We start from the raw sequence: 26,980 nt of genomic DNA on the forward strand, positions 1-26,980 counted from the left end.
TTAGCTATCAATCAGACAAATTAGATTTTTCAAACACTCTCACTTCTGCCTGTGGTGATCCTTCAAGGCCAATTCTTCTACTTGTGTGCTTTTGATCCCATCAGCTCCTGCCTTACAAGGTTTCTGGCTCCAGTAAATCATATTTTCTATTTCAGCCTCCAACTCCTCTAAGGCTTCCTTCCCTCCCTCCCCCACAAATATATCATGCCACCCTTCTCTAGTAAAAATCCATTCAACAAATAACAAGTGTCTATTAAATGCCTGATTCTGTTCAAAGCTTTGATAGTGCCTGCAAGCAGCTCTGATGAGGTAGAGTGTTCTGCTCCAACTCAATAGCACATTCCTAGGAAACCTATTATCAAGTTATGTTAATGAAAGTAGCTGTTTAAAAGATAAATAGGAGTAATGGGCCAGAATTTCAGATTCAAAGTAACAAATTTATTTTTCCTGCAAGAAATTCAAGTCCAGCTTTTTGTTATAGTTTTTTGCTCAGGAGTAAAGCTGTTCTTTTCCTAGTCCAATTACCACTACCAAATAAGCACATTAACATAGTATCACTAACTATTGTGATATACAAAGCAGAAAGTACACATAAACACGCTTTTCCCCATGCATGCACTTTGCTTAATGCAAATTGTGTTCCCTGAAAAATCGAATACTACATTATACCCAATGCCCTGTTATAAGGAGAAGTTGTGGGGCCACAGCAGTAGCTAATAGGGATTCATATCCTGCATGAGTGGGTTGGAAAGACCTCCTTCAAGAAGTGAGACTTAAGGGATGAGCAAGAGGCATTTATGCAAAAAGAAAAGAAATAAGCTGTGTGAAGGTAAAGAGTGCTCCCTTTATAAAGTCCAAAGGCTAGGGGGTGTGGAATGAGCACACAATTTCAAGGAATAGAAGCTAATGGAAAAGAATGATACGGAGAGGCGGGTTACGTGGTCTTGTGCAACATAGAAAGGATCTGAATTTTACATTACAAGCAACTGGAAATCACCGCAGATTTTAAGCAGTAAAGTTACATAAACCATGCTTCACTTTAGCTACCTTTCCCCACTCTTGTCCCTTCCAGTTGGGCTTCTTTAAAGAGCAGTTTACACTTGCTTATTTATGCTTCCTCTTATCTTCTCACTTCTGAACTCTACTGAAACTGCTCACCTTAAGGTATATTTTGCTCTTTTAATAATTGAGTATTTTCAGTTTGGACCTTATTTGTCCCATCTGGAGCATGCAGCTCTGCTGACTATCAACTCCCTCCAAAACGATTTTCTCCCTACTTCTATGGTTTATCTCCAAACTTTTTTTGCAGGTTCCACTTTACCTACGCCCTTAAATGTTGCTGTCTGTAGAGTCTGTAATTGGCATTGAGAACTTCCAAACCCTCTATATTTCCCGAATAATCTCATCCATATCTAGGACCTTAACCACCACCTACTGCTTATGATTTCCAAAATTATACCTAAAACTCAGACCACTCCTGAACTCCAAATTTGTATATTGAACTATTCCCATTACAACGTTTTAAAGGTACCTCAAACTGAACGATCTGAAAACCAAATAATTCTATCACCTTAATACTTCAACTTGTATCTCCTATTACCCCTGTTACTGCCTCCATTCAGTATGCCACTGCCATCAATTCCCTTCAGATTTACTGCAACAGACTACTTCCCTGTGCTCTCTGCTTTGTTAGCCTCATCCAACCCAATGGTACAATAACTTGCTAACAAGTTTATAGGAATATAATTCTTGCAGGCTTAAAATGCCTTGCAGAGTCCCTACCAACTATTTCAAATTCCTTAGTTCAACCTACCAGGGCCTTGTGCGCTCTGCTTTACTCTCCAACCTTGTCTTCAGGCCCTCACCACCGCATCAGGTTAAAACTGTTGGCTGTTCTGTTGGCATGCCATTTGATCTATTTGTACGCATTTCTTCATTCTTTGGAACGCTAACTCTCTTCCCCTCCTTTATCCTCATTTCACCTAGCCAACATGTTCTTCAAGACTCAGGAAAGGTCCGCCTTCCTTCAGGAAGCTTCAGAACTCCAGATGCACGCCTGTGAGGAATACAGAGGCGTGCTCGACACTACTTTTGCATTTATTACTTTTATGTCTTCATCTACTTGTTGACTTAACACTCCTCACCAAGCTGGATCCTTGAGAGCAACATCAGTCTAACACTTGCACTTACCAGGTGTTGAATAAATGAATGAATGAATGAATGAAATTGCAATGAGGCCTTTCAGAGAAAAAGTTCTAGAATATGAGCTCTCAAGAACAGAACTTTTTGTTCTGTTTGTGGCATTCTTTGCTCAGTCTCCAAGCTCAGAGCAGGGGCTGGTGTGCCAATGGTGTTCAGTACATATCCGTACAATAGCTAAGTGGATATTCTAGAATCAAAGGAAAGCATTCTAAACTTTCTGCACCTCTTTTCCACTACTAACTTTCCAAGTTGTGACCTACTTTTACTCTAACACCACTGCATATCACATGATTTCTACTAACTAAATTAATTCTCTTGTTCTTCTATTAAGGAAAAAAAAAAGCAAAAAGCATTGACCATACTCACTAAAGAATTACTAGACATCGACCCATGGGTTTCCTGAAAAAAATGTTACATTTTCAGTGTATTCTTCTAGGTAAGAGGGATTATAATTTTTATGGTATTTTCAAAGATATTAATGTTAACAACAAAAAATCAAACTGCTTAACCAAATGTCAATGTTAACCTTAACCAAGTATAGTATTCATCTTTCTCTTCTCAAATCTATACTTTGATATGTGGCTAGTAGCCTCTGCTAAAATAAATGTAACTGGAGAGGACACAGCTTGAAGGTCTCAAACAGATTCCTACTAAATTTTCATTTAAAATTTTCTATAATCGGAAAAGTACTTACCAGCATTACTTAAAGTTAGTACCCTATTCTCACATATTCTGTGCTTGCGTGAATGAGGGTATTTATCACGCTTCTTCATAGTATGTTCAAGGAGAAAACGTCATATTCTGAACATAATGACAAAGAAAAGATTTTTTAACTGCCATCTAATTAAATGGAGTGGGGAAAACCCAAGATCATCTAGATTTACAGGAAAGTCCTTTTTTTCCCCTTTTCTGAACCAAGTGAACCGAACAGCAAAAGCAGCATTTAGCTCACTATGCATCAATTCGATCTAAAGAACAAGCTAATAATTAATTAGTAGAGGACAGGCAATATCTTTTTTCAAAAGATAAAGTTCTGTTTGAATGAAAAGGTTCTCTAGTAGATCCAAAGAAGCTAGCTACAAGGTTCCTTTTATATGAAGGCAAGATTATTCCATGGTGATTTAAAAAATTAGAAAAGTAGTAGCCTGTGGGGTGGAGCACAAGAATCCTTTCATATGAAGGCAAGATTATTCTTTGGTGCTTAAAATAAAATAGGAAAGTAGTGGCCTCTGGGGATGGGCAAGAGTCCCTGGAGTGGCGGACGGGGCTGGAATTTCGCACAGGTGTATCCATTTGTGTGTCTTAACTGCACACTTAAAATCTGAGGAGTCTATTTAAAGTACACCTCACTAAAGAAAATTAAAGATTGCCCTTACCGTTCCTTTTAACTACTACACCAGACTATGCCCTTGTTCCTGCGAGCTCTTTGTGGAGAAAACCCACACACCGAGACTCTGAGTCGCAGACTGCGGCCCCGCGGGCGCTCTGGCCGCCGCCACGGTTTCGGCCCGGCCATTCCGAGAAGCCCCAGGACCTTCCACCGCAGACAACCCGGGGCGACGCTCGGAAACAGGCCCGGCCGCCCCCAGCCCGCTGGGTCACAGAACACACCGCCAGCCACACCAGGGTGTCCGGGGGCCGGCGCGGGAGCAGAGCCCGCGGCCTCCTCGCCCCCACCCTTCGCCCCCGGGGTCCCCGCCGGAGTCACCGGTCCCCGCCCTACTCCCCGCCAGACCCCCCACTGGGACCCGAAGCCCAGTCCGCGCCGGCCGCGGGGCGCCGCCCCCAGCCGGGCTCTGCGCCTGCGCCCGCGACCAGCACCCACTTCTGAGGGTTTTTTGGAAGGGGCGAGAGACGCGGTCGGCGCAGGCGCGGCCCTCGCGCCGCCACTTCCGCCCGAGAGGGAGGCGGGGGAGGCGGGAGGGAGCCGGCGAAGGCGAGCGCCAGCCTGGCTCCTCGGGGGAGGACGGTAGTCAACGTGTGAACCCGCGACTCACCAAGTACAGCTGGTGCCAGCGGTTCTGAGTATCCAGCTCCTCGAACTCCCGCTCGACGGGGGCAGACATGGCGACGGGAGCCAGCTGGCGCGAGCGGAGTCTGCGCCGGCGGAGAGGCTCGGGCCCCGCACGATCCGGGGAGCGCGCTGGCGCTGCGGCGCATGCGCGCTCCGCGCTCCGCCCCGCCCCCACGGCGTTCTGGCCAGCTCTGGGGAAAGTACCTGGAGCGTCCGACGTCAGCGCGCCGACTCGGCGCTGGGCGGAGAAGCTCTGTGGGCGGGGCGCTCTGGGGAGGCGTGGTCCGGAGGGCGCCCAGGTGCAGAGGGGGCGGGGCTAAGAGGGCCACGGAGAAGCTCAGTTGGTTGGAGTCTGGCCCATAAGTGGGCTGCCCCTGGGCACGCGGGGACCTGGCCAGAGGGAGGAATACCACTTTGCTGAAGTAGAGCTGGCCGAGATGGTCCCCTGAAAAATAAGAGAAACCACCTCCTAATTACCTCGTTTCTTTTTCTCCTTGGTTTTATTTTTTTTTTTAGACAGTTCTTTTTTTTTTTAGGCAGGTTTTTTTAGTTTTTTTTTTTTAAAGATTTATTTTTATTTATTTATTTATCCAAGCACTGAGTACAGTCAGAAGCGTGGGAGGGGGAGAGAATTCACCAGAGCCAGAGTGGGGAGCAGAGCAGGCAGAAGGACCGAAGTACACTGTTGAGGGGAGCAGCGGGCGGCAGGAGAGGTCGCGCGCCATGTGGGACCCTCCTCCGGTGGCCCGGGAACAGCCGGGGATCGAACCCGCGCTGCAGAGGCTGCGGGCAGCTTCGCAACCTGGCGCTCAACCGCTGCGCCATAATAGGGTGTGTCCAACTTTGAAACAAATTTCTCAACCTTCGTAAAATATAGACCAACCCTGACAACAGCTAGCGAAGATGGATGGGTTATTTGTACCAAATAAATCACTAGAGCAATAGGAGAAGCAGCCTCTCCCAAAGTTTGGGAGAATGCCTCTTTTTAAGTTACAAAGCTTAAAAATTAGTGTTGCCTTTAAAAAAAGAACAAATTATCTTTTACCAAACAAATGTGCTGCTTATGGAAATCATCTGGCTTCAGGTTAAGACGATTCCTTGTTCGTATACCATAATTGTGCATACCAGGTATTCTTCAAAGCAAACATGAAGAGTTAGAAAATTTTAGCTCTGTTGTCCAATATTGATTTTTAAATTTTAATCGAAATGAAATGACAAAGATTTTCTCCTTGACCACACTTCATCTGAGGTTCATCTGAGGTCTCTTTCAATTAGATCCCAACTTTTGGACTTCCTGATTCACACTGTACAGTTTTAGCAAGATTCCTACTAAATCATTTTGGCCATTCTCCATATCTGTCTCCCTTGATATTTAATCAGGTTCCTCCTTCCTCAGGTGATGTCTGATCACCCTGACCTACCTTCAGCAAGAATTCTACTAGGTCAGGCTATTCAGAATCTCCAATGATCCCTTCTCAGCCTTTTGGCTAAGATCAAGTGCAGAAAGACCCTGATGAAAAAGGAACTCTTCTACACTGCTGGTGGGAGTGCAAAGTGGTCCAACCACTATGGAAAGCTCAGTCTACTACAAATGGAGCTACCATATGACCCGGCAATTCCACTCCTAGGGATCTACCCAAAGGACACAAAAACATTGATTCAAAAGAATACCTGTACCCTATGAATATTGCAGCATTATTTAAAATAGGTAAAACCTGGAAACAACCCAAATGCCTAAAAATAGATGACTGGATCAAGATGTGGTACATATACACAATGGAATATCATTCAGCAATCAAAAAAGATAAACTCATGCCATTTGCAGCAATGTGGATGGAGCTAGAAGGCATTATGCTCAGTGAAGTAAGTCAGAAGGAAAAAGAAAAATGGATGGTTTCACTTGTAGCAGGAATATAGGGGAACCAAATTAGACATCAGTGTAAAATAATAATCACAATACAAAACACAACAAAGCAAAAACAATTAAAAATCAGAGACATCCTGCAGGGGAGGAGGAGGGAGAGGGATCAGAGGAAGGGAGGGAGGAACACAGGGGACTGAGGTGATGGTGCACAGGTGCATTGGTGAAGGAAATTCTATGGGGACTACACCTGAAGGGGCGGGAGGAGGCAAATATTGTTTAAAAATGAACAATTATGTAAAAAATAAAAAATTATTTTAAAAAGAAAAAAACAAAATCACCCTGAAGAAAAATCGTGTCTCCACTGGAGACACTTATACCAAGCCCTGTGCCAACAAACCAAGACTTAATTATATTTTCAGCTTACCCACAAATGGAACCTTAAATGAGTAATTTACCTGATAGACCCATGCGGTAATCCAAAGGACCCCATTCTTGAAATAATCTACCCACTTTTTTTTTGCCTAATATAACTTCCTTGTGCCTGCTCTATAAAAGTCTTGTTTAATAAACAAAAAAATTTAAATTTATTCAGTTTATTTTCTAATACTTTCTAATTTTCCATTGACTGACCCTTTGACTATGAATTCTCACTTGCCCATCCTGGATTCAAAGTTGAGCCTGGAGGTCAACAAAATCTATACCACCAAAATATCTCTTTGGCATAAAGATTATTTCATAAGACGGGCTCTGAAAGCTGGGTGGAGGTCACACTATTCTAAAATAGATAAATGTATAAAGGAAAATCTTTTTCGTGTAGGATGTATCTCTCACTGTACTCACAAGACCTGATCTCTTCAACTGATCTCCCTCTTAGCAGGAAGGCTGTTTAAATCTTATCAACAGAGAAGACAGCAACTTAAATTTGCATAGCAGCCATACCCTCATTTGCTGGATCTTTCCTAGAGCCCTCACATGGCTTAACTTAACTGCATACCTCCAAAATACCTCTTGTCTTTAGCTAAAATTATTTGAAGAGATGGTTTAAACCATATTGGTTATTTACTCAATTTTACTGGGTTTCTCCATGTTTACAGAAGGTACACCTGTTATTAAACTTTCTTTTCTCTGATCAATCTGTCTGATGTTTATTTGATTATTAGTCCAAAATTTGATAATGTCATCTAAAAATTTGGGAGGCAATTAAAGCAAAGCTCATTTATTTGGGATCTAAGAATTGTAATTTAGTGTAAACACATTCAGTTAGAAAACCTAAAATTCTCCCCACAGGACAAAATCAGGTTTTTTTATAGGAAGAAAAGAGGAAGGTTAAATAAGTGGTTTAAAAAAGTTGTTTAGTATTAACAAACTTATTCTTAGCAAAATAAGTCAGTAGGAGAAAGATATTGGATAGAGTCACTAATATATGATATATAAAGCAACTAAATTAATAGTCAGATAAAGACAAGCTGAAAAACTAACCTTTGATAGCTGACTATAGAACTGAAACACTGAAGGGGGAAAGGTGAGGGAGGGGAAAAACAGGGAGGGAGGGAGACATAATGGTCTGTGGTGGTGTAGTACAGTTGAGTTGGTGGTGGACTCACTGTGGTGGCAATACTTTATGGGGGTAGCCCAATATTACCTCAGGTACAAAATAAAAAAAAACAACTACACTTGGCTATACATAATTGATTATTAATTCACTGGAAGGAATGAAAGGACTGAATCTATCCTTTAGCTAAAAGTCCAAAATTTTCAGTTCTATCAACATGACTTACCACTTGTTTGGTTGATGCTTTCTTAAAATAGCTACTTTTGACCCAGTTCAAGGAGACCTGTAATGCAATTTTTCAGTAATGTCTGATCAACTCCATTTTTAGATGGCTTTAGAGATGTCAACTTTTCACTAGAAGGGAAGTGGGAATGTATCCCTGTCACAGGCTTTGATTCTAAAGAGTTGGTCCTTTGCCTTCTAAGGATAGAATTCATCAGAGACTGCTATGTGTAGCTGAACCAGGCAAGGTTTTACTGAAGACTCATGAATGAAGGAACCAGTGCCAGAAAAAATTTAGCCTAGCTACTGGAAGGGACTTAGGAAGAGATATTTAAAGAGTAGGTCCACAAGGTGGGGCAGAACAGTATCATAGTTTATTTTGAGTTGGGCTCTGCCTGGGCATGTGCAGATGGGCTATATTTCAGCTGCTCATGCAGGCACTTGACCTTCTCCTATCAAGAAATTGTAAGATAATCTAGTCAGGATGTAATACTTTCTGTCTGGCATGGCACTCTATGGTCAAGGTGGTGGACCAAATTTAAGCAGGGCTCCTCAACCCACGATTTAGTTCTCTTGTTCAAACAGGATCTATGGGCTCATAATTTCTTTTACCTAGGTTGTCTCATCCTTTCCCCAATTGTTGCATGATGAGAATAGGATGACTTCATTGGCTGGACACTGCTCACTTATGAAGTGCCAGTGAGAAGGAAATCCTGCAAATTCTAATAAAAAGAAAAGCCAGAAAAAAATTAAAAAAAAAAAAAGTATGGAAGCAGCCTCCTAGATCTCTATCTGTTGGGTAAGAAGTGGTGAACTATTAAGTGAGAAGTGATAAGAAATGTCTCTCTTCTAAATAAGATACACAGAAGTAGGAAGCGGTAAGATTTTTTTCCCTCTATTTTAAATAATTCTTTGGACATTATGACTTTTGGCATTGAGCATTCTTGGTTTTCAAGGGCCTCATCCTTAATTTTGTATCGAATATTCTTGGTTGACCCTTTCCCACCCCAAGAAGACCTTTGCATTTCTTTTCTCTATCTTTTGTATTGTCATTAATAGCAAAAATTGTAGGATGATGTGCATGCAAGTTAAAAGCTATTGATAAGGAAATATTGTGAGCCTAAAAGCTGAAAAGTTTGGTAGGCATAGATCAAGCATATGAAAGCTATTAGTATCTTTACTACCTCAAAGTAATCTCATATACCACATAAGGTGGGCACAGAACAGGTTAGAATGACACTAAGCCACCTGAAATCTCAGAAAATTTCTGTGCAACTATGACCATAGGATTAGTGAGAATTAAGGATTTTTACTGGTTGGCCCAGATCACCAGGCATTGGTGACCTTGTGTCATTTCTTGTCCATAAATAAAATCTAGATGAGATAATGATATATTATGTATATGATAAACTTTCATGTACCAAAGGTGTGTTTCTTGAAGACCTCTCTGCTGAAGATAAAGAGTGATTGAGGGGATTGGTTGCAAGGAGCACTCCAATACCAGGAACAAAGACATTCCTGAAGATCCCCTCCCATTCTACCAGTGTATAACTTCACCTCACTTTTGCCACTAAGACACAGTTTCTTTGGAAATGCTAGTTTTGCTGTCTCATTTTCTTGTCAAAAGGAAATAAATACTGGTCCTTTGTGCACTCCATTTGGCAGTCTTTTATTTGGTCCAGACACCCATTAAGAGAATGGACTCACTAAAAAGTGAGTGGTAAAATGCTGAAAGCATTCCAACTAAGAACAGGAACAAGACAGAGATGTCCACTACACCACTCTTATTCAACATAGTCCTGAAAGTTCTAGCTGAAGCCATGGCAAGGAAAAGATATAAAAAGAATCCATCTTGAAAAAGAAGTGAAACTGTCACTATTTGCAGATGCCATACTACTATACTTAGAGAAACCAAAAGATTCTACAAAAAAAAAGCTTCTAGAAATAATAAATGAATATATTAAGGTGGCAGGATATAAAATCAACACGCAAAAATCAGTGGCATGTCTATATATGAACAATGTATCAGAAGAAATGGAAATAAGGAATACACTTCTATTTACAGTCACACCAAAAAGAATGAAATACCTGGGAATAAACTTAATGAAGGAGGTAAAAGACCTGTATAATGAAAACTATAAGACTCTGTTAAAGGAAATAAGACACAAAGAAATGGAAACATATTCTGTGCTCATGGGTTGGAAGAGTTAACATCATTAAAATATCCATATTACCCAAGGCTATTTACAGATGTAATACTAATGACTTTTTTTAGGGAAATAAACCAAACACTTAACCAAATTTTTATGAATCCACAAAAGGCTCCAAATAGTGAAAACAATCTTGAAAGAAAAAAGGTAAAGTGAAGGCATCACACTTCCTGACTTCAAACAATATTACACAGTAACAATAATGAAAACAGTATGGTACTAGAACAAAAATAGAAACTCTAACCAATGGAACAGAATGGAAGCCCAGAGATAAAGCCATAGAAATATGGACAAAGGAATTAAGAACACACCTTGGAGAAGACAACCTTTTTAATAAATGGTGCTGGAAAACATGGGTAGCCACATGCAAAAAAAAGACCTATATTTAACACCATACATCAAAATTCACTCAGAAATGGATTGAAGATTTGGACATAAAGACCAAAACCATAAAACACTTGAAAGAAAACACAGGACACACACTACAGGACATCTACTACAAAGATGAATTTGGTAACACAACCCCAGCATCAAAGGAAACCAAGGCAAAAATAAATTCGTGGGACTATATCAAACTTAAAAGATTTTGTTCCTCAAAAGAAGCCATCACAAAAACAAAAAAACAACCTATAGAATGGGAAAAAAATATTTGCTCACCAAACATCTGAGAAGAGGTTAATCTCTGTAGGGTAAATGATTTTCAGGTTTTTCTGCCCCAGGGCCATTAGAATTGCATGCGTGATGGGGGTGGGGGTCACCTGCATTTTATTACTTTGTTATATTTAGTTGCCTTGTTTATTTCTGTGGGCCATGGCTGCAGTATTGATATATTTGCCCAGAGAAGCTGAGGCAAGAGAGAGAGAATGCCAGAGAGCCCCAAAGGAGTGAAGATTCCCCTGGGGCTGAGGGGCCTACCAGTTTTGGTTTTCTTATTTTGGTTTCTCTCCCTTTCCATGCTCAATCTGTTGGTTGTGAGGTGCTGGGCTTGATCAGCTTATAAGGTGGCCTCTTTATGCTCTAAAAGAGCCTAGGTCTGATTGGGCTTGTTTTCTCCCACTCATACTTTGCTGACCCATTCTCACGGGTGACAGGACAAGTTCTTACATCTGCTTGATCTCTGAGGCTGCTTGTTCTCTGGAAAATTCTCACTGTATCCTGTTTGAGCTGTGGATACCTGTAAGGGCAGGAAAGGACACAGGGCAGGTTTTCTAGGATCCAGCAGACCGGGTAAAGGAGGAGTCAGAGTCCTTAGTGGCTTTTTGCAGGTCTTTTTATTGGGATTTACCCGGTACACAGCAGGCAAGGGTGCTGGTGGGCCGGGAGGCTGGCAGTCCTCTCAGCCCCCAGCAAGTCTTCACTCTATCTGGGCTCTTGGTGTTCTCTGCTTCTGCTACTTCTTTCTCGGCTTCTCTTTTGGCTTCTGCTGGCGTCCCTGTGACGTGGACCTTAAAAATCCCAGTCTTAGGCCAGGTGAATCCCATCTACCTATGCCCACACCCTACTCCAGGTGCCCGCCATCAGGCATGCATTCAGGACTGCAAGGATCCATCATCTATCCTGATGGTGGGAGGGCAGAAAAGCCTGACATTTTTCCTTACCCAACAATACCCCAAACTCTGATATTACGTGATGCTTTGCCTACCTGATGTCATACCTACATGTTATTCAGTCTCTACACGCTATGACTACCTTATTAGACACACCTGGTTTTAGTGTAAGTCTGATCTGATTGAGGAAACCTGTTTCTGACTGGTTACTAACACTTCTTCCTTGTCTCCATTCCTTCTTAGCTGCTACTTGTTCTCTCTCTCTCTCTCCACGCCCCCCCCACCCCCACGCCAAGCACTACAGTGGCACCTGTAGTAGAGGGATTCACATTTCCCAGGGCAAATTATAATTGGTCATAACATTTATCACTATGGGAAATCAGGAAAATATCCCTAAGGAGTCCCCTTTGAGGTACATTCTTAAATCATTGGAAAAAGCTTAAACGGAAACAGACTCATGAAGAGTATTCTTTTGTAACACAGCCTGGCCTTAGTATAAACTAAAAAAATGGCATAGTCTAATATGAAGCCATTTTTATAACTTGAATTGTTTTGTTAATTGGAAAATAGTGGCTATAAAGTCCCTATGTGCAGGCATTTATGAAGATAAGACTTGAGCAAATCTTAGGTGCTATGTCTTTGTTATTACTCCCTAATGGAGCCAGCCAGTTTTGTGCCTGGAGGAACCTCCCCAACCCCTGCGGCTCACCCCCACAAAGCCTCCATAATCTATGCCTTACCTGAGCCCATGGGGACCACCCCAAGTGTGATTTGGGCAGCTCCCTCTCCCTAGTCTCCTTCTAGGATGAAGCATAAACCCACTGAGGTTTGCCCCATGTATAGGGTGGCAGATGGACACGGTGGTGTTTGTTGTGTCCATATCCCACTTTCTGTTAGTAATCTGCTCAATACAAGAACTTTGGTAATTGGGCCTCCCTGGTGGCGCAGCGGTTAAGCGCTGGGTTGTGAAGCTGCCCCCAGCCTCTGCAGCACGGATTTGATCCCTGGCCACCCGGCGAGGTTCCCACATGGCGCACAGACCCCTCCTGCCGCACCCGCTGCTCCCCTCAGCAGTGTACTTTGTCACTCTGCCTGTTCTGTTCCCTGCTCTGGCTCTGGCGAATTCTCTCACCCTCCCGCTCTTCTGACTGTACCCAGTGCTTGTACAAACAAATAAAATTAAAAAAAAAAAAAAGAACTTTGGTAATTTTAGTGAAAATCCAGGGAAGTTTAGAGATGGTTTTATAAAATTGAGAGTAGCCTTTAATCTGATTCTTTCACTTCCAGTATACTACAGTGACCCTCCACCTTCACTCGGTGTCTTATGTTCACATTGCATTTTTGAGTGAGACACTGAAGAGCCCACCAGGGTGGACTGGTACAAACCTAGGTGCCAGATATAGCTTATTACTCCAAAATAAAGAATGAGTGAATTTCTATCTTAGTCACATGGGTTTCACACCTATACTCTGTAGATTGATGGCAATTTTAGAGAATCTAGAAGCATTGTGTGGCTTGGAAGATGTACAGTCTTTTTTTTTTTTTAAGATTTATTTATTTATTTATCAAGCACTGGGTACAGTCAGAAGTGCGGGAGGGTAAGGGAATTCACCGGAGCCAGAGCGGAGAACAGAATAGGCAGAGTGACAAAATACACTGCTGAGGGGAGCAGCAGGCACGGCAGGAGAGGTCTATCATGCCATGTGGGACCCTCGCTGGTGGCTGGGGATCCAACTGGTGCTGCAGAGGTTGCGGGCAGCTTTGCAGCCCAGCGCTCAACCGCTGCGCCACCAGGGGAGGCCCGGAGATGTACAGTCTTTTGATAAACTCACTCAATGATGTTATATTAAATACCATGTGAGAAAATAAATAATACAATTCAAAAGGGACAAATGACCTATTTGTCATTTTTCCAAAGAAGATGTTCAAATAGCCAATAGGTACATGAAAAGTTGCTCAATGTTATTAAACATTAAGGAAATGTAAATCAAAACACAATGAGGTACCACGACACATCTGTTAGAATATCCATTGTCAAGATGACAAGAGATAAGAAATGCTGACAAGAATGTGGAGAAAAGGGAACCCTTGTGCACTCTCGGTGGGACTGTAAATTGGTACAACCATTGTGGACAACAGTAAGGAGGATCCTTGAAAAATTTAAAAATGGAACTACTATATGATCCAACAGTTCCACTCCTGGGTACATATCCAAAGGAAATGAAATCACTATGTTGAAGACATACCTGCCCACTATGTTCACAGCAGCATTGTTTACAATAGTCAAGATATGGAAGCAACCTAAATGCTTACTGATGGATGGATCGATATAGGAAATGTGATAAAATGAAATACTTTTCAGTCATTAAAAGGGAAGTCCTAACATTTGTGACAACATGGATAGACATTAAGGGCATAACCCTAAATGAAATGGGTAAGATAGATAAATACTGTGTGATCTCATGAGTAGGTAAGAGTGTACAAGAAATTGGATGAAGGTAGTCAAAAGGTAAAAAAAATCCAGTTTACGAGATAAATAAATGTGAGGAATAATGTAATGTACAGCTTGACTATACTTAACACTCTTGATGGTATATTTAAAAGTTCTAAGAGATTAAATCCTAAAAATTCTCATCACAAGAGAATCTCATTTTATATTTATATGAGATATTGGATGTTAACTAAACTTATTGTAGTAATCATTTTGTAATATATGTAAACCAAGTTAGTCAGCTATGCACCTTAAAATTATATAGTGCTGTATGTCAATTACATCTCAATAAAACATAAAGGAAAAAATAAATACCATGTAAGATACTGTGTGTGCTTTCCTCTTTCAGATTAAAGGGCAAAATTGGGCCTCCCTGGTGGCGCAAGTGGTTAAATCTCAGCACTATCAAGTGATTGGTTCAATTGCCAGCCAAGGAGCTGACCCACATGGTGCAGCAGACTTCTCCTATTGCACCCATTACTCCCCTCAGCAGTGTATTTCAGTAGATCTGACTGTTCTGCTCCCCACTCTGTCTCTGGTGAATTCTCTCATCCCCTGTACCTCTGGCATACAGCCCAGTTCTTGTATGCATAAATAAATAAAAATAAATCTTTAAAACAAATGGGCAAAATTTACTTATATTTATTTAAATTAAAAATTTTAATTATATTTACATATAAATATTAAAATGCAAAAAATCTTAACATTATGGCTTAATAGATTTTTATATGTACATATACAAACACACAAATGTGTGTATTATATGCAACCCAGAATACTACATACAGTATTTCCAGAGCCCCAGGAGATTCACTCATGGTCTCTACCCCAGTCAAAATCTCTATCCTACACCACTGCCCCAGAAGTACTACTATTCTATTGCCAGTTCACCAACTTCATACAATTTTCATTAAAATTTCTGCTGCCTATTTTTTAACATCATATAATGGAAGTATACAGTATCTACTCTTTTAGATCCAGCACCATTTGAATACACCATAATTTCTCTATTGAATCAAAGCCAGTCTCTGCTGAACACCCCCCCCCCAGATGCTCCTATATGTGTGAACCTATTTCTGGACTTTCTATGTAGTTCCACTGGTCAGCTTGTCTCTCTTGCAGCAATATCACATTTGCTTTATAGTAGATACTGATATCTGGAGGAATAAAGTCTTCACGATCTATTCTTGTTCTTGATTAGTCTTGAACCTTGAACATGTTTCTGGATTCTATTCTGTTTCATTCTTTTATTTATGTCTTTGTGCTATTTTAATTATTATCTTTTTTAATATAACTTAACATATGGTAAAGTCTCCAGTTTTCCTCAACATATTTGTGGACTCCTGAATTTTTGTATAATGTTAATTTACATATATGTGTATATATATATGTAGATATATATATATATATATTTTCCCCCACAATTAAAGCATCCAGATAGAGTGACTCCTATTCATTCCATGCCAGCGAACTAAAGCTTATCTAGGTTCTTATGTGTAGATGTCTCAGAAAACGAAGATCTAGATCTTCTAATCAGCATTGCACTTTCAGCACAGGTTAGCTGACTAGACTCCAAGTCCCCCATTTTCTCCATATTTAAAGTAACCTGCATTAGCCAATCATCAAAGCCTTGTATATCCTTTTTGTTCCTGCTTGATTGTTCTATAAAAATCTTTCACTTTTGTAGATCTTTAGACCTCCTTTTTATCTATTTCCCAATTCATAAATTGCTGAATAAAAGTCAACTAGATCAGAAATTATCTGTGGAAAATTTTCTTTTAACACTACCATATAAAATCTGGCAACATTTTTATTGAACTTGTACTGAATTCAGAGTTACTTTAGAGTCTACTGGTAAAATCACAATACTAAAGTTTTCAAGCCATGAACATCATATGGTTTTGCATATATTTTGTTCTTCTTTCATTTCTGTCAGTGATACATTGTGGTTCTCAGCTTAGAGATCTTGTTAATTTTTTCTTAATTTATATTAAATTTTTCTATTCGTTTCTTGCTGTCATAAACAATTTACTTCCATGAAATAGAATCAAATATGGACTGAGACTGCAGCTTATACACTAGAAATCACCAAATGTGAGAAACAAAGTTGGAAAAAGATGAAGAAATAAGTCCTAAACACATAAAACACTTCACTGGGATCTGCTGGTGAAAGCGAAGCTCAGGGTTAGGTAACACAGTGAGGATAGGTTCCAGGATTGTAAAAAAAAAAAAAAAAGAAGGGGGTGGGTGGGGAAGGGTTCAGAGTCAAGAATGGCTTTACTGCCAAGTAAATCATTCTTGGTATTTACATACAAAATTAGTTGGTTCTGTTTCTTAGAAATACACATGGAAAGAAAGGAAGATTTGATCATCACTTTATGAATCTGTTGCTTTGCAATACTGACATCATCAGTAATAGGGATGATTCACTCAAATTCAAATTTCAGCAGCAGGAAATAAACATCAAAATATCAATGTGGTCCCTCAGTACAAAGCCTCTACCCCACTAGATCCTCCCTCTCCATCCCACTCCCTTCCACCCTTTAGTGGTTACAATTTCACTGCTGCCATCTTATTGTTTTTCCTTTTACTTATATATATTTTACATCATTATTCATTTTTAAACAATGTTTGCATTCCTGCCCCCCAGCTGTAGTCCCCATAGAATTTCCTTCACCAATGCACCTGTGCACCATCACCACAATCCCCTGTACTCCTCTCTCCCTCCCTCTGATCCCGATCACTGCTCCTCCCCAACAGGATGTCTCTGATTTATAATTGTTTTTTTTTGTCTTGTTGTGTTTTGTATTGTTATTATTTTTTTCCTCTGATATCTTTTTTGGTTCCCCTATATTCCTCCTATAAGTGAAATAATCTGATATTTTTCTTTTTCCTTCTGACTTATTTCACTGAGCATGATTCCTTCTAGATCCATGCATGTTGTTGCAAATGGCATGACTTTATCTTTTTTATTTATTTTAATTTTTAATATTATATATTTTTACATCATTTTTTCCTTTTTGTGCAATGTATGTATTTTCATCTTGGTTATAGTGCCCATAAAATTTCCACCATCCTTGTTCTGATGATACTCCCTTCTGCCCCCACCACACAGTGTGTCTTGGTTTATTGTGTCACAGTTGCCTGTTGATTTTGATATTTTACTTTATTATAATAAGTCTTTTTCTGATCTATTATTTGGGTTTTCCAAATTCCTGCTATGAGTGAGACCATCCAGTATTTTTCTTTTTCTTCCTGGCTTATTTCATTGAACATGATCCCTTCCAGCTCTATCCATGTTGCTACAAATGGCATGAGTTTATCTTTTTTGATTGCTGAGTAATATTCCATTGTGTATATGTACCACATCTTCTTGATCCAGTCATCTATTTTTTGGGCATTTGGGTTGCTTCCATAGCTTTGCTATTGTAAATAGTGCTGCTATAAACATAGGGGTGCAGGTGTCCTTTTGAATTAATGTTTTTGTGTCCTTTGGGTAGATACCTAGGAGTGGAATGGCTAGATAATATGGAAGCTCCATTTTTAGCAGATTGAGGAAACTCCACAGAGCTTTCCATAGTGGTTGGACCAGTTTGTACTCCCACCAGCTCTGCAGGAGAGTTCCTTTTTCTCCACATCCTTGTCAACATTTGTTGTTGCTAGTTTTTTTAATATGTGCCATTCTCACTGGTGTAAGATGATATCTCATTGTAGTTTTGATTTGCATTTCCCTGATTACAAGTGATGTTGAACATTTTTTCATATGCCTGTTGGCCATTTGCATTTCCTCTTTGGAGAAGTTTCTTTTTAGCTCTTCTGTCCATTTTTTTGACTGGGTTATTTATTTTGTTTTTGTTGAGTCTCATCAGTTCTTTGTAGATTTTTGTGATCAGCCCTTTATCATTAGTGTTGTGTGCAAACATTTTCTCCCAATCGGTGGGGTATCTCTTTGTTTTGGTTACTATCTGTTAAATTAAAAAGAAGCTTTTTAATTTATCTTTTTTGATTGCTGAATAGCATTCCATTGTGTATATATACCACATCTTCTTGATCCATTCATCTATTCATTTATAGTTGTTTCTAAGACTTACCTATTATAAATAGTGCTGCAATAAACATAGGGGTGCAGGTGTCCTTTTGAATTAATGTTTCTGTGTCCTTTGGGTGGATCCCTACGAGTAGAATTGCTGGGTTGTGTGGTATTTCCATTTTTATCAGATTGAGGAAACTCCACACAGCTTTCCATAGTGGTTGGAACAGTCTGCCCTCCTACCAGCAATGTAGGAGAGTTCCTTTTTCACCACATCCTTACCAGCATTTGTTGTAGCTAGGGTTTTTTTTTTTTTTTTTTTTTTTTGATATGTGCCATTCTTACTTGTGTAAGGTGGCATCTCATTGTGGTTTGATTTGCATTTCCCTGATTATAAGAGATGTTGAACATTTTTTTATATAGTTGTTCATTATTGGGATTTCCTCTTTGGAGAAGTGAATTTCTTCTGTCTATTGCTTGACAGATTGCTTACTTTGTTCTTGTTGAGTAGTGTAGGTTCTTTTATATCTTCGTGATCAGTCCTTTATTAGTTGTATTGAGTGCAAAATTTTCTCCCAATCATTAGTGTGTCTCTTTGTTTTGGCTGATGTCTCTTTTTCTTTATAGAAGCTTTTCAGTTTGATGTAATCCCAGGTGTTCATCTTTTCCTTAATTTTCTTTGCTTTGTGTAATGAGTCTTTAAAGATGTTACTGAGCTATATGTCTTGTAGTATTTTACCTGTATTTTCTTCTATATATTTGGTTTCAGGTCTTCTGTGTGTGTGTATGTATATATAGGGTTTCACCTCTTATGTCCAGATCTTTTATTCATTTTGAGTTGATTTTTGTGCATGGTGAGAGGTAGTGGTCTAGTTTCATTGTTTTGCAGGTGGTGGTCCAGTTTTCCCAGCACCATTTATTGAATGAACTGTCCTTGTTCCATTGCATATTCTTTTCTCCTTTGTCAAAGATTAGTTGTCCATATATATGTGGCTTTATTTCTGGACTTTCTATTCAATTCCATTGGTCTGTGTGTCTGTTTTTGTCCAGTACCACACTGTTTTAATTATTATGGCTTTGTAGTATAGTTTGAAGTTTGGAAGCATAAGTAAGTTACTTTATTAAGAATCAATGGGCCTCCCCGGTGGTGCAGTGGTTGAGCGTTGTGTTGTGAAGCTGCCCGCAGCCTCTGCAGCACCAGTTCGATCCCCGGCAGCTCCCCGGCCACCAGAGGAGGGTCCCACATGGCGTGCAGACCTCTCCTGCCACCCACTGCTCCCCACAGTGGTGTGCTTCGGTCCTTCTGCCTGTTCTGCTCCCCGCTCTGGCTCTGGTGAATTCTCTCACCCTCCCGTTTTTCTGACTGTACCCAGTGCTTGTATAAATAAATAAATAAATCTTAAAAAAAAGAATTAAGACTTAGGAACTTGATCCCCTGAAGAACTCCCAGATAACTTGGGAAATCTGCCTAAATTGTAAGCTTTTCAATGAGGATTATGTACAGTTTGAAAGGAGGTTAAATGTATTATTTTTTAAAAAAGATTTATTTTAATTTATTTGTGCATACAAGAACTGGGGTATGGGCCAAAGGTCGGGGTTGGGGGGAGAGTTTAGATGATTCACTAGAGACAGAGCAGGGAACAGAACAGGCAGATCTAATGAAATACATTGTGAGGGGAGCAGCGGGTGACACAGGAGAGGTCTCCTGTACCATGTGGGTTAGCTCCCTGGCTGGGGATTGAACTCTTGCCAGATTGAACTCAAGTCTCAGGAACTCATGCTGCAGTGGCTGGCAATTGCATGATAGCACTGACTTTAACCCCTGCACCACCAGGGAGGCCTCTATATTTAGTACTTTAAAGGACTTCTTACAAAGAAAAATTAGAGTAGAGATTTGGTTAATTTATATATCTGATGTTGTCTATGAGTTGAGGAAAACAAAGAAGGTTGTTAAAATTTACCATATCTATTTAGAGCCTTACTATCTGGGAATTGGTAGTGCTAGCAACATTTATGAATGGCGAGTTAACATTCTTTGACGTTACCAATTTGTTTGGAGACAACAGGTTTCAAACACTGTTCTATTTTTTCACAGGGACAGCATTTTTCTGTCTCTTTACAGGGCACAGTCTCTTCACAGGACCAGACCGGCTGCATCCTGACTCTTGGCATGGACCCCTTACCGTGAAATCAGGTGTTCATTTAACTGTTAGTTTTGATTACCAGAATAAATAAATTGTGGTATAGTCCAACAGTTGAATACTATATAGCAATGAGGACAAATGATCTATTTCTACATTAAAGATATGGATAAGGTCTTTACCCACATCATGGCAGAATAGAGAGTTTGGGACCACCTTCTCTGAAAACAACTATAAAAATATTTGGTCAAAAGAAGATTTGGAAGTTCTTTGATAGAGACTCAGGAGTTTCCCATGGAGGATTTGCACTAAGGTTGGTGACTTGCTGAAAGGAAAGAGAGGGAAGAAGTGAAGGCAATGACCAGGAAAACAGACACCCTGGCCATCAAAACAAGATGGAGATGGCCATCCATGGCCCTCTGAGGAGCACCAGGGCCATGGAAGGACTTTTCAGAAACAGAGTAGTCATGCATGGGTACATGTCCTAGCCTAGGTAACTGGGAGTTCTGTGGCTGGTGGGAGCAAGGAAAACCCCTCCCAGTCCTCTCCAGGAGATAATATAACAAAGATAGAGAAGCACAGGATTTGATCATGAGCCCAAAAGCAGATGGAAGAGTGAGAGAGAGAGCAAGAATGAAAGTGAGAGTGAGAGAGAGAGAGATCTCCCTACTCCCTTGGAAAAATCAAACAAGGATGCTGCTATTGTTGCCCTTGTGCACAGGGCAGTGGTGGCTGCAGAAGCAGCTGTAGAGGCAGCCATTATCTACAGCAATTGTTTGGCAACTGGCACATAGCCTACCTGGCAGCACAGAGCCTGCCAGGGCCAACAGAGTCCTGGAACTTAAGCCCCATGAAGCATAGGCAGCCCTGCTTCCCAGGAGATGCAAACCTGGTAGAACATGACTTTCAGCAAAATGGAACAACAGAATGGTGAAGTGGGAAGGTAAACCAACAGAAACACTGAACAGAAATTGTTGTGGATCAACAGGGGATAGAAGTGACCACTTCACTCTTCAACAAAACTGAGACCAAGTACTTAAGCCTCAACCTCCTTTCCAACAATTTATACCAAGGTAAAGGAATAAAAGAAATAAAACTGAACCCGGTGGCGCAGTGCTGTGAAGCTATCCACAGCCTCTGCAGTGTGGGTTTAATCTCTGCTGGCCAGGGAGATACCCACTGGCATGGCAGACCTTTCCTATCTTACCTGCTGCTCCCCTCAGCAGTGTATTTGGGTCCGTCTGCCTGTTCTACTCCCTGCTCTGTCTCTGGTGAATCCTCTCACCCTCCTGTGCCTCTGACCTATACCCCAGTTCTTGTATAAAAATAAATAAATCTTAAAAAAAAACCAACTAAACCAGCAGTATTCCAACTGTAAGAAAGGAAAAAAAAGCAACACACATACATAGACGCAAGGAATATCTGAACACAATCAAAAAGAGAATAGAAGTTCTGGGTGATATGCAAAGGATGCAGAGATAGAGGACCTACCAGGCAAATACTTTAAAATAACAATATTAAAAAAAATTTTTTTAAGATTTATTTATTTATTTATACAAGCACTGGGTACAGTCAGAAGTGCGGGAGGATGAAAGAATTCACCAGAGCCGCGCGGGGAACAGAAAAGGCAGAATGACGAGAAATACACTGCTAAGGGGAGCAGCGGGCGCAGCAGGAGAGGTCTGTGCACCATGTGGGACCCTCGCCCGGTGGCCGGGGATCGAACCGGCGCTGCAGAGGCTGCGGTCAGCTTCGCAGCCCAGCGCTCAACCGCTGTGCCACCAGGGGAGGCCCAATATTAAAAATTCTTAATCAACTACACGAAAGAAGGTCTAATTGGCAAGTGCAAGATCTTAGAAAGTAGATGCGGGGGGAAAAAGAGTTCTTGACCAAAGAGATTGAAAATATTATAAGAAGATTGAAAATATCAAAAAGAGACTGAATGAAATGAAGAGAAATACACAGTGCTTTAAATAGAATTAAACTGGCAGGACAGAGTTTCAGGAATAGAAAAGTCAAATGCATAAGTTACTCAATTAGAAAAAGTGAAAGAAGACTTGGAAAAATGAGGAAACTAGAAGAAATATCAGACTCAACTAGAAGAGGAAACATAAGGATAATGGATACTCTGGAAAGCAAAAAGAAAGAGAAGGGAGAATAGACACTGTTCAAAAAAATAATAGCTGAGAATCTCCCTAATTTGAGGAATGAAATAAGCATGGATATCCAGGAAGCAGAGAGAACACCCAAATTTCCAAATGTAAAATGACTATTTTTTTAATTATCGAAAATCAACAATAAAGAAAAATTACAGGAAACTAAGAAAAAGAAGATAATTTACAAAGCCACCCAAGTTAGACTTTCCTTCAATTTTACCCTGTCACCCTCCAGGAAAAAATAAAACGGAATGAAGTGTTAACAATCCTAAAAGACAACCATGAATACTCTATTCTGCAAAATTATCATTCACATAGGAAGGGGAAATGAAGGTTTTCTCTGACAAACAAAGCTTGTGGAGTTTATCACACCCAGATCTGCCCAACAAGAAACATTGAAAAGAGTTCTTCTATAAGAAAAGAAAAAAAGTGAAACAGAAAATACTGATCAAAATGACAATAGGAATACAAAATCAGACGCATGAGCAAGATTATTATTAGTCAATAACAAAACAGTAAAGGGAAGGAAGAAATGTGCTGTATAATTAAATGTCAGAGAGCAAACATCAGCTTATAAAGTACCTTTTTTAGACATATTAAGTTCCTCATGACCTCCATAGTAACCACAAACCAAAAATCTAGCACCACTAGAGAAAGACATCCAGAAAGAGCAGTGAAAATCAAATGGAAGAAGAAACAACAGAAAGATAACACAATAAAACACAGAATGACTGATGATCAGCATTACATATTAATAATCACCCAAAATGTGAATGGCCTGAAATCACTAATTAAAATGCACAGAATGGATACCCAAAGGAGGAGAAGAGGCACAAAGACCCAGGAATACCACTCCTTATCCTGTGAAATGGCTGGAACCTCACTGACCAAGACCACAAAGCAAAAGCAGAAGCATGTGGCCCAGTAAGGCCACACCCTGTCAAGTGTTGGGAGGGAGCGCGAGGGGAGGATGGCACCACAACTATCCCAGAGTCCCCCAAAGCAGCAGGGACCCAAAGCCAAAAAAACCCCAAAAACACAACAAATGGTAATATAAAACCTCATGGATATACCTGAGATAACAAATCTCTGGAACCCAATCATAAGAACATGGAAGATCTGTTCACCCTATCAGAAACAGAATTCAAAATTGCCATGATAAAATAAATTCAAAGAAATGGAAGAATGTCCAAAAAACAAATGAATGTACAGAGATAAAATCAGTGAACAGAAGATCAAAATTGAAGCTGTAAATGAGAAAACAATGGAGATTCAGGCTATAAAAAGAGCAATAGAGGAAATAAAAAAATCAAGAGAAAAATAAAAAAATCAAGAGCTATGGAACTAGAATAGACCAAATGGTAGAACAAATTGATGTGCTTGAACATGTGAATAAAATAAAGAATTCTGGTAGAAAAGGAAAAAAGGGAAAAAAGTTTTAAAATATTAAGAAACACTCTGAGAATTAACTGACTCCATGAGGAAAAGCAATATGGATGAATGGTTATATCAGAAAGGGAAGAGAGAGAGAATGGAAGAAAAAGCATATTTAAAGAAATAATAAAGGTAAACTTCCAAAACCTGGAGTAGGGAATAAATATACAAATCCAGGAAGCTAACAGAATCCTGGGGTACCTAACAAAATGAGAGCTACATAAACACATATAGTAATGAGACTTCAAAGAGTTCAAGACAAAGAAAAATACTGATGCTGGCAAGGGAGAAGAAGAAGATAACCTAAAAAGGTACTGATACTGAAACTGAGCCACCTGGGCAGCAGAGGCCAGCAGCAGCAGCGGTGGTCCCTCACCCAGTTTCTCTACCACAAGTCAATTCTGGCTGTGGCACCTCAGAGTCCAGCAACTACCCTCTTACACTGGATCATGGAATGAACCAATCATGTGCAAGTTATGAACTGAATGGTGCTAAATGGTCCAATCAGCTACGGGATTGAAAAATGCTCCAATCAGACTTGTAGGTTGGGGACCCTGAAAAAGTATATAAGCCAAAGTGAGAGGGAGCTGAGGGACACTGTTCCAGTCTCTGAAGAAAGAACGGGAAGAGAGACTCCATTCCCTGGCCTCTGAAGAAAGAAGGTTGAAAGAAGAAAGAAAAAAAGATGTATGCAGCAGCTGACCACCGAGGCCTGGAAGGAGAAGCCAAAGACCTCTGTCAGAGACTGGGCCTCCAGTCCTGTCTCTGACATCACCTGAAAGGAGCATCAAAGACTCCAAGTCTGGTGTCTTAAATAGTTTATTGTTTGTTGTTGGTGTTGTCCAACATCTCACAAAGAACTGTTAACACTTGGTGTCTCTGACACCGACTCTGGGGGACCGATAGTGACCATCAATACTGGTCAGTGCTGTCCAGAATGCCTGGTGACTGGTAATGACAATCACTACTGGCCAGTGATGTCCACCTCTCCTGAGAGGTGACCAGTACTCTGCTTGTACTTCTGGTGGACACTATCTGGGTGAGATAGCCAGTCACTTGTGGCTACAGTTCAAAAGAACACCTGTACCCCTATGTTTATTGCAGAATTATTTACAATAGGTAGGACCTGGAAACAACCCAAATGCCCAAAAATAGATGACTGGATCAAGAAGATATGGTATATATACACAATGGAATATTACTCAGCAATCAAAAAAGATAAACTGCAGCAACATGGATGGTGCTGGAAGGGATCATGCTCAGCGAAATAAGCCAGAAAGAAAAAGAAAAATACCGGATGGTCTCATTCATAGCAGGAATCTAGAAAACTTAAATAAGGGACCAGGAAAATGAATAACTATAAGAAAGTGAAAATCAAAATCAACAAAAAACTATGAACCAGAGACACTTTTTGGGGGGTGGGGGGTGGGAGGGGAGGGGTTGGGGTCAAAATAAGGGGATTGCAATTGTATGGGGAGTATAAAAATTTATTAAAAAAAATAAACTCATGCCATTCGCAGCAATGTGGATGGAGCTAGAAGGAATTATGCTCTGTGTAATAAAAAATATCAGATAGTTTCACTTACAGCAAGAATATGGGGAACCAAATAAGACATCAGTATAAAAAAATAATAACTATAAAACACAACAAAGCAAAAACAGACAATTATAAATCAGAGACATCCTGTAGGGGAGGAGGAGGGAGAGAGATTAAGGGAGGGAGGATCACAGGGGAATGTGGTGCAATATACATAGGGGTACAGGTATCCTTTTGAATCAATGTTTTTGTGTCTTTTGGGTAGATCCCTAGGAGTGGAATTGCTGGGTCATATGGTAGCTCTATTTTTAGTAGACTGAGGAAACTCCAGACAGTTTTCCATAGTGGTTGGACCAGTTTGCACTCCCACCAGCAATGTAAGAGAGTTCCTTTTTCACTACATCCTCACCAACATTTGTTGTTGCTTGTTTTATTGCTATGTGCCATTCCTAATGGTGTCAGGTGGTATCTCCAGAATAAAGAACTGGAAAACAATCCTCCAAGCAAATGGGACCCAAGGGAAGACAGGGACAGCTATACTTATATCAGACAGGTAGGACCTATAAAACACAACAAAACAAAAACAGACAATTATAAATCAGAGATCCTGCAGGGGAGGAGGAGGGAGAGAGATTGAGGGAAGGAAGAGCACAGGGGAATGTGGTGATGGTGCACAGGTGCATTGGTGAAGGAAATTCTATGGGGACAACACCTGGGGGGGAGGGAAGAAAATATTGTTTAAAAATGAATAATGTAAAAAATTTTTTTTTTAAAAGTCATCTGGTCCTGCAGTTTTGATTACTGTTTCAGTTTCCTTGCTTGTAATTTGTCAGTTGGGGTTTTCTGTTTCTCCTGTTTTCAGTGTTGAATGGTTCTATAATTCTAAGAATTTGTCCATCTCTTCAAGGTTTGTGAGCTTATTGGCAAATATATATTCATAGTACTCTCATTCTCTGAATTTCTGCAGTGGCTGTTGTAACTCTTCCTTTTTCTTTTCTGATCCCATTTATTTGAATTTTCTCCTTTATTTTTTTTTTTAGTGAATATAACTAAAGGTTTGTCTATTTTCTTTATTTTTTCAAAGAATTAGATTTGGTTTCATTAATCTTTTGGTTTCTTTTTTACTTCTATTTCATTTGTTTCTGCTCTAATTTTTATTATTTCCATTATTCTACTAGAATTTGATTTTGTTTGTTTTTCTTTTTCTACTTCTTCTAAATGAGAGCTAAGGTTATTTATTTGAGCTCTTTGTTTCTTGATGTAGGTCTGTTTTGCTATATCTTTCCCTTTTCTTTTTTGAGATTTATTTATTTATACAAGCACTGGGTACAGTCAGAAGCACGGGAGGGTGAGAGAATTCACCAGAGCCAGAGCGGGGAACAGAACAGGCAGACTGACGAAGTACACTGCTGAGGGAAGCAGTGGGTGTGACAGGAAAGGTCTGTCGCACCATGTGGGACACTCACTGGTGGCTGGGGATCGAATAGGCCTGCAGAGGCTGCGGGCAGCTTTGCAGCCCAGTGCTCAACCATTGCGCCACCAGGGGAGGCCCTATCTTTCCCTCTTAGTACTCCTTTTAT

At 40.2% G+C, this 26,980-nt stretch overlaps 1 protein-coding gene across 3 annotated transcripts in view; it reads right to left on the minus strand.

Annotated features, from left to right (window-relative positions):
- PTPN2 (protein tyrosine phosphatase non-receptor type 2) overlaps nt 1–4,365 on the minus strand; it is a 94,734-nt gene extending 90,369 nt beyond the window's left edge. For 2 of the 3 annotated variants that reach the window (XM_037508879.1, XM_037508878.2), the window contains exon 1: nt 4,200–4,365. In XM_037508879.1, coding sequence (XP_037364776.1) covers nt 4,200–4,268 — 69 coding nt within the window. In that variant the 5' untranslated portion in view covers nt 4,269–4,365. The remainder of the gene's footprint in view (nt 1–4,199) is intronic. The other variant, XM_054694228.1, reaches the window with a different exon arrangement.
- Nucleotides 4,366–26,980: the final 22,615 nt, after the last annotated feature.

The sequence above is a fragment of the Talpa occidentalis genome, unplaced genomic scaffold, assembly GCF_014898055.3.
Source record: "Talpa occidentalis isolate TD23 unplaced genomic scaffold, MPIMG_talOcc4v2.1 talOcc4.13, whole genome shotgun sequence".
In the NCBI taxonomy this organism is placed as follows: domain Eukaryota; kingdom Metazoa; phylum Chordata; class Mammalia; order Eulipotyphla; family Talpidae; genus Talpa; species Talpa occidentalis.